At 40.5% G+C, this 13236-nt stretch overlaps 1 protein-coding gene across 1 annotated transcript; it reads right to left on the reverse strand.

Moving 5' to 3' along the window:
* Window positions 1–1876: 1876 nt before the first annotated feature.
* Window positions 1877–12701, reverse strand: si:dkey-65b12.6 (IgGFc-binding protein). The gene is made up of 13 exons (XM_066662426.1): window positions 11526–12701; window positions 11106–11446; window positions 10337–10910; window positions 9613–10217; window positions 8952–9522; window positions 8132–8733; window positions 7326–7890; window positions 5838–6034; window positions 4718–4853; window positions 4032–4360; window positions 2778–3336; window positions 2399–2440; window positions 1877–2113 (listed from the first exon to the last, which is right to left on the reverse strand). The coding sequence occupies exons 1-12, from the start codon at window positions 12661–12663 to the stop codon at window positions 2436–2438; spliced, it is 5622 nt and encodes a 1873-aa protein (XP_066518523.1). The 5' UTR covers window positions 12664–12701; the 3' UTR covers window positions 1877–2113; window positions 2399–2435.
* Between the last annotated feature and the right edge of the window lie 535 nt (window positions 12702–13236).

Consider the following 13236-nt stretch of genomic DNA (forward strand, 5'->3'; position numbering starts at 1 on the left):
TTGGTTTTTGCTACTGATATTTTACCATAACATGGTAACAAGTGTGTTATGTCTTTAAATATTTGTGGACACTCCTTACATTGAGTGAAACCTGTAAGGGCTCCACATTATTGACACAGTTGTTCAGTGCACATCCAGTTTTTATGTCTTATGTAAATGCATGAAATTAAATGTGAAGCAACAGAGCAACAGCTCTGTAGCAATGAGGCAAGAGTTAGTATCATTGGGATTGAGTTTGAAGGTATTTGTTATCTAGAATTAATCATCGAAAAATCAGTTCCTCACTATGTTCAAGAACTAGTGTAAAACCTAGGGAGGGGGGTCCCTATGTTCTACTATATGGGCTAGATAAAGCACATTATATAGGGTGACCAGATGTCCTGTTTTACCCGAACATGTCCTCTTTTTTAGACTTAAAAATTGTCCGGGTGGAATTTCACAAGCGTCCGGGATTTTGTTTTTCTAGAGCTTACATAGAATTTCGAGAAGTTTCGTTCACAAACTAGTCCCGCCCTCCCCTACTCCGTTCGGTTCGCTTGAGTGAGAAGGGGGCGTGGTGAAGTAGCCTAAAGTCTTCTGATTGGACGGTCTGACTGTAGAGCTACCGTTATTGGTCGATAACCTTCTCTGTAAACATTTAATTGGTCAGTCTGCACGTCAGTAGTCCTTGTTTACTAGTGATGGGAATTTCGGCTCTTTTGGGGGAGCCGGCTCTTTCGGCTCCTAAATGGCTCTTTGTTTTACCACTTATTTCCACTGGTACAGAACAATATTACTTACATTTTACACGACTATATGGACAAAATATTATTTTTTCAATATTAAAAATAATAAATAGTGTTGCAGTGGCCAATTGTTTTATGGCTGTCTTGTAATAACTCACTGATTGCACTCACACATTCCATTGTATAAATAACTGGATTTTTATTTAAACATCTTAATAAAAATCACTTGTTAACTCTGAAATATAGCCAATGGAACCCAAAAGGTAGGTATTACAAAATAAGTTACTAAAATTTAATAATCATCCATTTCTGGGTAATAAAATAAACAAATACTCTGCAAAGTGCAAAACAGCAGCATTCAACGGTAGTGATTAACTCAACCACAACTGTCAACAAACATTTAACTGATTTAACATTTTCTTCAACTATTTTTTGGAAGGCAGATTGTCATTCAGGAAAACCAAGTGTCTCAGCTCGGAGGGTTGGAGGGTTGGAGCTTGCTTGTTGTTCTCTGATTGGTTGAATGACAAGCCTTAGAAAAAAATGTCTCGGTCTTAGACGGGAACCGGCTCTCATCGTTCAATTACAAGAGCCGGCTCTTTGAACCGGTTCGTTCGCGACCGACACATCACGTCTAAAGCAGCTCAGAGTGAGAACACCAGCAGAGCAAATATAAGCGAGAGGTGAAATTCGCTACAGCGCCACCCTGTGATTGAATTTTCCATTTTGATGATAAAACAGGCCTTTGTGTGTGTGTGCATATATATATATATATATATAACCGCGACCCTGAATTGGATAAGCGGTTACAGATAATTAATGAATGAATGAACGAATATATATATATATGGCGGCACGTTGGCACAGCCACACAGCTCCAGGGATCTGGAGGTTGTGGGTTCGATTCCCGCTCTGGGTGACTGTCTGTGAGGAGTTTGGTGTGTATTTTTTTTTTTTTTTCACAACTGCATTGTGGTTAACAGATATAACACTATATCATGTTTTTAAGTCTTTAGGAACTCCACAAAAATGATTTTGTGGCTTTCAGGGTGTCCAAACCTGTCCAGAGTGTAAATTTGGTGGTCCTGGATCATAAAAATGTTGACCATGGAATTTAAATACATAAATAAAATCAGAGAACATAAGACAGATTAAAGAAATTACCCAGTAAAATTTATTGCTGATGCAAGCATTTAAAAACAAAAAAATGGACACCGTTACAACATTAATCCTGTAAAGAAACATTCAGGTTTACTGCATTAGCTCTATATTGGTTTAACTCTGGCTAAAAAGCTATGATTAATATGCAAATAAATGTATTATTTTGAAATCAGTGTTGATTGACATTGGACTCAGACTGCCTCTTCTTCTCATAAGTTTGAATAAATCTGCAAAACAATAATATATTATGAATGACCTAAAGGTGCTATATCCAACATTTCTAAAAATATTTCTACACTATTATAAAATATACAAGAGTAAATCTGTCAGAGTTTTCCTGAATATAGTCCCAAATTCTCTGTGCATTGCCCTTTATATTCATAGCCAGGTTACCTGTGCATGCAAGTTAGTCTCACTCAGTTTTGTACTGAGATTCTAGTGGTAGAACTATCTCCTTTAACATATTCCACATATGAAAATGAATTTCACTTATTAAAGGAACTGCTTCATACCGTTTGCAATGATGTTAGCCTCTGGGGAGTGTCTGACTCAAGCTGTTGGGATTGAAAATGAAACAAGGGAAAAAAAGCAACATATTAGCAATGATATAGAGGTATGTTTTTCTACACAAACTACATGTTAACATGCAGCTGACTGTATACAGGTGTAGAATACAGTTACACTAATGCTGCCTAGCACAATATCTGGACAAGAAAATCAACGATTGGATGCATGCTTCCACCATTTTTCAATTTCCCTGCTGAAGAACAACAGTGTGACCTGCATACTTTTTTCAGAGATCTATCTATCTGTCTGTCTATCTGTTTATCTATCCATCTAGTATCTGACCGGTGTGACTTGGTCTTTGCAGTTTACGTCAAAATTACTTACGACATTTAGTAATCTGCTTCCACTGTGGCGAGACTTCGTTTTTGGCTAACCGGCAGGCATTGGCATAACCTGTGAGGGCTTTGCAGTATGTCTCATGGCTTCCATGGGTGAGACAAGCATAAAAGAGACAATCAATGGTCAAATGGGACAGCTGGATGGTCTCATTGCACTTGGAGAAAGGTCCATTCTTGTCCAGCAGGATGCCACAGAACTGTGGTCCATTGTAGAGGTCCTTTTCCTTCTCTGTGCAGGTTGGGAAGTGCCAGCAGGCACGGTCATTGTCATTAACACTCCAGGAAGCTGCCCACTCAACCAAACCTGGGGCCTGTTCACCTTTTGGTGTGGTGAAGTCATCATTACTGTCATCATTATAGGTTCCACACAGGCCCACTAGGTTATTGTAGTAGCTGCTGGGTACTGTGACCTTAAAGAGCTCGCTCCAATTAAAGATCACCTCCAAACCAAAATTTGTCTGCAAGACCCCTTTGCCATCAGACACAGCTATTGTGATATTACCAGAGTCCAGTTTCACAGGGAGAGGCACGATTTGGCCATCAATCTGAAGTGCAAAAAAGAGGGAAACATTTCTTGTTATATTTTGTGTTGACAACAGCAACAAAAAAGGTACCTGTGGTCAATCCACACATTTTTTTATTGTAATAAATGGAAATATTTTCCAGATAAAAAAACCGTCTACGTTAAACTTACCAAATAATATAATTTTTTTTTACATGCCTTTACGCTATTCTTTAAAGGCCAGGATGCTCAACAGGACCACCACACAGCAGGTATGACCTGGGCGGTGTATTATTCTCAGTGCTGCAGTGACACTGACAGGGTGGTGGTGGTGGTGGCTGGTATGAATGGATCGGACACAGCAGGGCTGCTGGAGTTTTTAAACCCTGTGTCCAGTCACTGTCAACCCAGGGGAAAAACACACTAGCACACAAGCACCACATCACAGCAGTGCTTACTACTGTCCACCATTCAAATAGCACTTACTCTGTAGTGGTCCTGTGGGGGTCCTGATCACTGAAGAACAGGGTGAAAGGGGCCTTACAATGTATGCAGCGCAACAAAGGTACCACACTGCTTTTGTTATTGGAATAGCTGATAAAACAAGGAGCTTATTTAAACGTTTTGGCTGATCCGTGTATGCTCTGAAACACCAGTAACCATTCAGCCCAGTGATTAGAATACCATGGGACTGGAGATAATTTCACAAGCTATGAGGTCCATTAAAGCAATACTCACTATCAGTTTGTCACGTTCTCCATAATTAACTATGATATCATGGCCTGAGAGCTTGATTTTAGCTGACTTCATGTAGGCACCTCGTGCTCCTAGTGCCAGTGCATTCTTGTTGATGATGGTGAAGTCGGTAAGGGTTTTGTCTGCTCCCGAAGTCTTAACCAAAACATAGGAGCAGGTTCCATGGAAAGAGAAATGGGTGCCATCGAAGGTTTGGTAGTGAGGGTCTCCGATGGCTTGGCATGAGGCTGAAGACTTGGGCACACACACCCCCATGTTGTCCTTCTCCACACATCTTTCTTTCTCACGGCAGTTTCTCTTTCTGCACGGGTCTTAAAGTTTGAAAAATATTAGACTATGTGAGTTGTCATGGCAACACGGCTACAGGTGTATGCAAAGGTTTGGACGAAGAGGAATTAAGTATACATCCTCTACAGACAGCAGTCTTAGACGTGGGGGGTTTTACGACTAATTTGAGTGCATGTTTATTTATTTCTTAAATGTAATACATTGGGTGTAATGTATACAATGTGCGATAACTTTAGCAAATGCTACATTATATATGTTTTTATCTATGTTAAATTTAGCACATATTATATTTGTGCCTTAATATATAATAAGTAGTAAATTATATCAACCAATTTTGGTGCCCAAAATTCATAAGTACATAAGAACTGGACAAAACTTACCATGCATACACACAGGAATGCCGTCCTTCTTTCGACACACCTGATCTTCGTTACAGTTCATGGGCTCACAGGTGAATTGTCCAGCCTTGCAAGTGCATGACTCCAAACAGTTTCCCAAAACAGATGTCTCTCCAGACTGCACAAAGATAAGTCATATTTCACCTTACTTTTGCAAAAAAAAAAAGGCCAAAAGTCCTGTATTATAGAAATGTCTTAACTCTGAAATCTAATATTAAAATCATTTTACATTAGTGGTCATCAACTCTGGACATTTTGATCCAGTTTCCAGGCTGGGATTATACGATCCTGCAGTTAGAATCGATTTCATGATGTAGCTATTACAGAAATGTTCCTAAACCCATTATCGGTGGGGATGTGGTGAGTGATGGATTCAAATACAAAGCAATGTATTTTTGCCTTAACGTGTCATAGACCTGACATTTTTTAGGGCTGTGTGGACATGTTGAGTCCAATTTTTTTATTTATTTATTTTCAAAATTAGATTAGAGTAACTTTAAAACATATGCGATCCTAGATCAGACATGTATCCATTTTGGGTCGGGGACATGTGACAAGAATGTGAATGGTCATAACACATTTCATGCATTTCATGCATGTGCTTAGTGCTGTTATTTCATCCAGCACCAGGAATGACATATAAGCCATGCCACAAATGGCTCTGTGATTTCTACATAGTGCACTGCCCGGATGAGCAAACTATGGATTCTGCAAGGAAACAATGAACTGAATGTTAGCAAAGGTGGCATGCAAGGGATGGCTTAATACAAATGGGTATTAGAGTATGGGGTGTTAGTCAAATTTCAAAATATTTGGTTGTAGACATCCTTATTTAAGGTCCTACATCTTCTGTTACACAGGAATTAGGGAGCCATTTGGGACAAACCTGCACAAAACATATCAATGTACGCATGCATGCTGTTTCAGGGACAGAATCCTTCACATTATAGACAGATCTAGGTCTCTTACATCTATGAATGTTAAATAGAATAACTGAATGGATTACTTCTAATGTGAACATAGTTCTCCATTGGTGCTATTTAGGCTTTGCACCAAATGAAATCAATATTATCAACAGAAAATAAACTGAAAAGCCTTATACCTTGTAATATTTGCCATTGACCATACAACCACAGTGTTCTACAGGTTTACACTCGCCTCCATCAAACACATAGCCTTCGTCACACTGGCACCCCTCCAGACACACTGGACAGGTGTGTGTCATGGTAAGACTGGCACAAGTGGATGAGCAGGTGTCCGCACATAGCTCATAGTGAGAGTTGGCAGAACATGTCATTGCTGTAGAGTCAAAAACAGGGAATAAAATGTTACTCTATAATATGTATTAGACTTGTGATATTATAGGGTTCTGGCATTTTGTATTGGTGTCGTACAACCAATAAGTAGTGTACAACCTGTGTGCCATAGCAGATAAAGTATACACATTATCATGGAGGTCGTTAGACGTAGTTTTAGGGAGCCTGTAGGCTGTCTCTATATTAACAATATCATGAAACTTGGGCACACTAGGACCTGGGGGAGCTGCTGCTGTTACTGCATGTCCCTTTGACGCTTTTGGCTATCGGTCTGTATTGCTTTCTTGACAGAATACACACACTGTGTATGTGGGGAGAAGATGTAGTGAGTTTCCCGATGGCAAGTGTCATTTCAAGACAAAAATAAAGAAAAAACCTTAATAGAACTCTTGTTACAATCTTTAATTAACCAAACTGAGAAGCCACCAGTGCACTAGCTGAAATAGCATTATGCTTCCAGATTGTGTTAAAATGTTAATGCATTAAACACTGCAGTATTTAGAGCAAACAAAACTGATGTTTATGTTCTTTCCTGACATTATGAATATATATTTTAGATACCTGTATATAATCAGTTAATAGTACTAATTCAGTTTAGTTTTTCTGTCTGTAGATTTATATTCAAAATTCCTTTTGTAAAGGCAACAGCTCCATGAAGCTTTGCTTAATCTGTACCTTGTCAAAGAAATTTGCTGCTATGAGTCTATTACCCCAGACCCCACTGGTTAAAGCTTAGCCCCCAGTCATTAGTCTCTAGTGAGGGCCCTGCATATTATACACAGTACTGTTTAATAAGAGTGTCGATGAGTGTCTAAAATTGTTCATTTAGTTCCTGAATTCAGTTCCTTAATATACTGTACTATGTAGTGGGTAATGCATGGTAAAATGAGTAGGGAGCCATATTACACTCTATTACAATTTACCTCTTCCAGCAAAGTAGCACGAACATTGCACTAACAAGATATGGATCCTTTTACATGAGTTATGAGAAGCAGAAAATGCAAGTGTCTTCCATGACTAAACTTTCAAATGTTTTCAAGAAGCATGGAAAAGAATTTGTGCAGATGTTTTTAAATGAGCCCTGAAAACAGCGGGAGTGGGAGCCAAAAGGCATGCACCCAAAATAGTAAACAAACTAGATTTAGTTATTGAAGCTTTTAATGCTAAATATATGATGCCTCCCTTTTCCCCCTGCACTGAACTGAAAAGGGTGAACATCACACAGCGTAGCTTATCCCTTACATTTGCGCCACAGTAATTAAACAGTTACTTACGGCAAAAGGTTGCGTTCCTCCAGCTGCTGATGGAGATGCCCACTTGCTGACACTGGGCCACATATTTCTGAATGTGGCGGCAAGCAAGAGTCTTATCATCCAGATGTGATGCAACATCTGTTACACAAGCTTTGTGTGATGCTGTGTTTGAGACTTTGGAGTAGCAATTAGAGAATGGACCTTTATCCAAAATAAGGATATTGCAAGCATTTTCTGCCTTAGTTTGATTGTCCTTGTCGGGCAGTGGGCACTTGGATCCACATCCTGTTTGACAGAACACATCTTCCTGAACCAGCATCCATCCTAGAAGGAGTTCTTCAGCAGCGGCAGCCAGCTTACCATCCGGCAACAGTAAATCATCTTCCTTCTTGTCATTGTAGTTACCACAGAGACCTCGGACAAGCGTTTTGTAAGTGGATGGGATTTCAACTGTGGCCATAGACACAGTGTCATATGTCACTTTCAGTCCAAAGCTGGTTTCTAAAATTACAAAGGACCCACTTTGGTAGACCTTCACCAGGCCTTCTTCGAGGGTCAGAGGGAGAATTGATTTGACCTGGTCCACCTGTCAGAGAAAGACAGAATAGGTTAAAAATGTCAGGGTTTACAATTTCCAGTTACAGTTAATGGTTCATCAGCAATAACAGAATTATCTCCAAAGATGCCACTGGATCAATCCATGCAAGAAATCTCTACTTGCACAGTTCTTATGTGCAAGGCCATTAGGTTTCCATAAAAATATTGTCCCTACAGTTGACATCTTGGTAAATAACTTTTATTAAGCAAAATTAATTTAAAGCAATTACCCTTATTTCCCACAGAAGACCAGGAAGCATTTCAATATTATATTCTGCAACTACAATGTTGATCTTTCTAGTGATCACTGCTTCTCCAATAGAAGACTGTTGCTGTACTGACACACTGAAAGGTATTCTCTTTTGGTCTGCAGTTTGGACCATTTCCACCATTCTGTACACACAGTCTCCTTGCACGCTGATGCTGTTCCCATCAAATGATTGGTAGGTACCAGACCCAGATACAGAGCAAGATCCTTTGCTCCCAGGATGGCAAGCCTGAACCCCATTTTGGATCTCACACCGTTCGTTGGGACCACAGGAGAAACTTTCATTACAACTGACACGTCCTTGGTTACCACAGATGCACTTGTGAGTGCACTGGTCTTTGGGGTAAAAGATCTGGCCCAGGTGGTAGTATAGGCTTTCGTAAGTACAGCCACAAAGTTCCATAGCCACACACTCGCCATTGCTTAACACAAAGCCGTCATCACACACACAGCCCTCCACACATTGGGATCCCTGGCAGGCCGCGGGCTCTGTGAGACCACTACACGTCTGGGGACATCCAGCAGCACATACGTCATAGTGGCTGTTTGCTTTGCAAGTAGCAGCTGTGGAAAGACAGTATAAGGTTAAGGATCAAATAACATGCTTTGTTGATTTTCAGATGTGCTTTTCAATTTAAAAGCACTACAAAACTAATATATATTCATGAGCAAAAAAGATGGATGATCTTATGGACAAGATCTTCCGGATAAGATAAACAAGGCTATCAAAAGGGATCTGAAAATAGTAGATAAATAGGGAATAAAGTAAAGTAAGTACTTACGACACAAGCTGGCACTTCTCCAGTTCTCAACAATGGTGTGCGCTGTCTGGCAGGCAGCTGTGTAGGTTGAAAGGGAATTGCAGAGTGCTGTAGTATGACCACCATACATACACATATCATACAAACAATCTTCATAGAACTGGGTGGGTGTAACTTTGGCATGGCATCCTTTAAAGGGACCATTTTTGTCTGTAATAAGGCTGCAGGGCTTTTTGAAAATGTCTTGGTTCTGTTCATTAGCATCACATTTGGGACACACCTTGCCCTTGCAATCCTCTGTGCAACCAATGTCGTCTCTGGCTTTCCAGCTGATTCCAAATGCATTAATTGTTGTTGTGATAGTTTTATTTGGCATGGTCATGTCATCATTTGGATTTTTGTTCCAGTTTCCACAGAGTCCTCCTATCAAGTTACTGTAGGTGCTGGGGAGTGTGACTGACACATGGCTTTCCCAGTTGAATTTCACGGTCATGCCAAATGCGGTTTTGAGTACACCGAAGTAGCCGCTGCGAAAAACAGACAGTCGTCCTTCCTCTTTTTCAAATGGCAAATTCACGAACAGGCCGTTAACCTTTGGAATAACACATACATTTGTAGTTCAATTTGCACTGTTTGTTCTAATACAACTAAAAACTTAATGTGTTTCTTGGGAGTCACCTACCATCACTTTTCCATAGTTGTCCTTACTCAGGATTACGGTGTATCCATAAACCTTGATCTCCACTGTCTTAGTGTAGGAGACAGCTTTGTTCATTCCCCTGTGTTCATTCTTGACAAGAACCTCAAAACGCTCCAGTGTGGCATCAGTTGTGTCAACCAGCTTGGAGAAGTAATAAGTGCAAGTGCCCTGAAATGTAAAGGCCTTGCCATCAAAGGTTTGATAGTGGGGGTCCCCACTGGCCTGGCAATGCCCATAGGATAGTGGATAGCAATCTCTCACACCATTTTGTATGTCACATATTTCGGAAGTCTTACACTTCGTATTTGTGCATTTGACCTGACCAGTTTGGGAACTGCAGGAGCATAATTTAGTGCATGAATTGTCGCCCCAGAATGAATCTGTAGGAGGGTAGTAACGGCCCTCATAAGTACAGCCGCAATCCTTCAGGGGTACACACTTGCCGCCACTGAGGACAAAGCCGTTATTGCACTGGCATCCCTCTATGCAAGGTTGTGTACATTTGGTTGGTGCATCTCTATCCCCACAGGAGGCAGCACAGGCTGTTCCACAGGCTTCATAGTGACTGTTTTCTGGGCATTGCAATGCTGTCAATTTGAAGGAGAAATATTTACATAAATTAAAATATTTAACAGATGGTACATGCATTTGTTCATATCTCCAAAGATATTTATATGCCTCATCATGTGTCTTACAAAATACTTACGACAATCAGACAGCATCCTCCAGTTTGCATCAATCTTCACTCCAGCTGTCATACAGGCATCAGCATAGCTGCGCATATTGTCACAGAGGAAGGTTCTAATGCCTTTGTTGATGCACACATCATATACACAGTTATCTATGTATATATTTGGGTCTACAACCTTATGGCATTTGCCAAATGGCCCATCTACTTTTGCCATGAGACCACAGTGCTTCTCTTCTGTGTACTTTTCTTGCTGTTCAGCTGGGCAGCTGAGGCACTTGCCTTCACAGTCATCACGGCAGAACAAATCATTGTCTGCAGCTTTCCAAGTCTTGGCAAAGTCCAGGACAGTGGTGATCTGTGTTCCCTTAGGGTCTGCTTGTTCATCCCTTTGGTCACCATTGTAGTTTCCGCAAAGACCACCAAGAGCACCAAAATAGGTGCTGGGCACCGTGATATAGAGCATCATGTTCCAATCATACTTCACTTCCAAACCAAAGTCTGTTGTTATAAACATGTTCCAACCCCTCTGGACCACTTTTATCTTTCCTTCAGCTAAAGATATAGGCAAGTGGGTGACTTCACCATTAACCTAGAAAGGGAGCACAGGCAAATAATCTGTAGTTTGTCCTGTCAGTGAATGCATCCAGATTTGGGTAGTCATGGATTACTTGAAATGCCATAATGAAATAGAAAGTAGTTTTACATGTTCTTATAAACTAATTAATAAAATAATCTTAAAAGATTGTCAGAATTAAATTAAAAAGTGTTTGTGAATTTGCCCTACCTCAACAACACCTATTTGCTTGCTGGCAACCACTGTTTGGCCATAAACAGTGACAGATACTGTCCTCACATAGGCAACCTTGTTGCTCCCTCTGTGATTATTCTTGGCTAAAACAATGAAGGGGACTAGGCTTTTGTCTGTTGTTACTGTTGTGGACAAGGTGTAGGTACAGGTGCCCTGGAAATCAAACCGTTTCCCATCAAATGTTTTGTAATGAGGGTCACCGACAGCCCAACAAGTTGCTGATTCAATGGGGACACAGACACCCTTCTGGCACTCCTGTTTCTCACGACATTTAATGGCTTCACAGGGATCTGCTGGAGGTTTAGGTGGTAGGGGAGCTGGACAAACAGCAAAGAGACATGTTTATGTTAGCATTCCCTAAGCTATTTTAAGTCATAAAAAAACTTGTTTTCATACCTGTATTGCACACTCCCGTAGTGCTGTAGCCATGCCTTATCTTCCCACCATAAACGTAGACAGCTTGAAGCGAGTTCCCAGTAATGGTTATTGGCCCTTTCTCTGTTCCAATTGATTTAATAGCCCATGAATACCTCTTGTCCGCAGGGAAGACGTTCAAATTCAGTAAACCAAGAAGAGACTTAGTGGCTTCCACTTCTGAGACGATTACCACAAAGTTCTCGTAGTTATCTTGTGAGTGAACTGTCCAAGATTTTGACATGCCTGAGGTGGGAATGATGTTAGTCAGGAACTCGTCAAAGGGAAAGTTGCTGCTGGTGTACATAACCATGATCTTTTTGTTGCTTCGAACTACTGTCGGCATTTGAATGCTAATGTCCAGAAGTTCTCCAGCACGGAGCTTTCTCTGCTGGGGAGAGGGTCCATGGAAGACTGTTACGTCTGTGTCATCTTCTGGTGCGATTACATGTGCTGTGTCCTTGCCAACGAGCAAGTGCATGGCAGGAATCAGGTATTCATTTGAGAGAAACTCTATTGGCACCAGTTGCTCATAGACATGCTCACAGGTATCGGTAATACTGAGGCATTCATGTCCTGCAAGGACTGCCACAGGAAGCTTTGAATTAAACCTAGTTCCTGAAAGGGTCTTCTCACTTCGAAGGAGATAAACTTCATGGGGGCCCAGGGTGATGGTTGTTTTGACCCCTTGCTGCAAGTGTTTCAAGTTTTTGAGCAAAACATCTGAGAACGGCAAAATATCAACAGTGTTGGCCTCCTTGCCATTGACGATGGCCACTATCTTCTGCATAGGTCCTCCGTCTGGGGTGAAGGCCACGTGACTCCTGCCCAGCTGGGTTACAGGGAAGATCACACTGCTGTCACCAGTAAAGGGCTTGATGTGAGAAGCCACCACGGTAATGTCGGTGTCAGACGTGACTAGCACAGTTCTGGCCGAGATTCCATCTAGGACAATCTCAGTGTTTGATGGGAGGGTGATCCATTTGGTGGATTCTTTGTCTATTTTCACAGACTGTTTGAAGCCTAGCCCCTTGACCTCCACTGTTACTGTAGCTACAGATTGTTGGGCTGTGATACAGAGTGTGGGCTTGGCTTGACCATCATTGAGATAATTGGGCATGAACGCTGTGATGAACTCCTGACCAATTGGGCACCCACCAACTGGTAGAAAAAAGGAAAAACAAAGTGTAGAAAAGTGGTTATATTAAGGAATATTACAAGTATACAAAATCTACAGTAATACAAATGATAGCTTTTTAAAAACTGTAAAAAACAAAACAAAACAAAAATAAATAAATAAAAAAAGAAAGCATACAGAGACAGAATATATTATTTAGTATTTGCTTGACAATCATCCTTTTAAACTATGTAAATACACAATGGTTTAATGGGAAAAAACCTTGGGACGGCAGCAATCCTTAAACATTGCGTGTCAACATCTACAGACTACATTAAACAAACATTCAAGCCTTACCTTCTCAAATTCTTTGGAATACTGTATAAACATGTACTAACTCTATTAGCTTATAAGATTATAAGACTTTTCATTGTTTAACTTCTGGTGGTTGATCTACATTACATTACATTACAAACTATTTATAATAATATCCTATAAATCTGCACAAATTTTTACAAAAATAAATGGTTCTTACATATAACAATTAAAAACAAACAAGCTTAATTGTATTGTAAT

Source organism: Hoplias malabaricus, chromosome 1 (assembly GCF_029633855.1).
Source record: "Hoplias malabaricus isolate fHopMal1 chromosome 1, fHopMal1.hap1, whole genome shotgun sequence".
Classification (NCBI taxonomy): domain Eukaryota; kingdom Metazoa; phylum Chordata; class Actinopteri; order Characiformes; family Erythrinidae; genus Hoplias; species Hoplias malabaricus.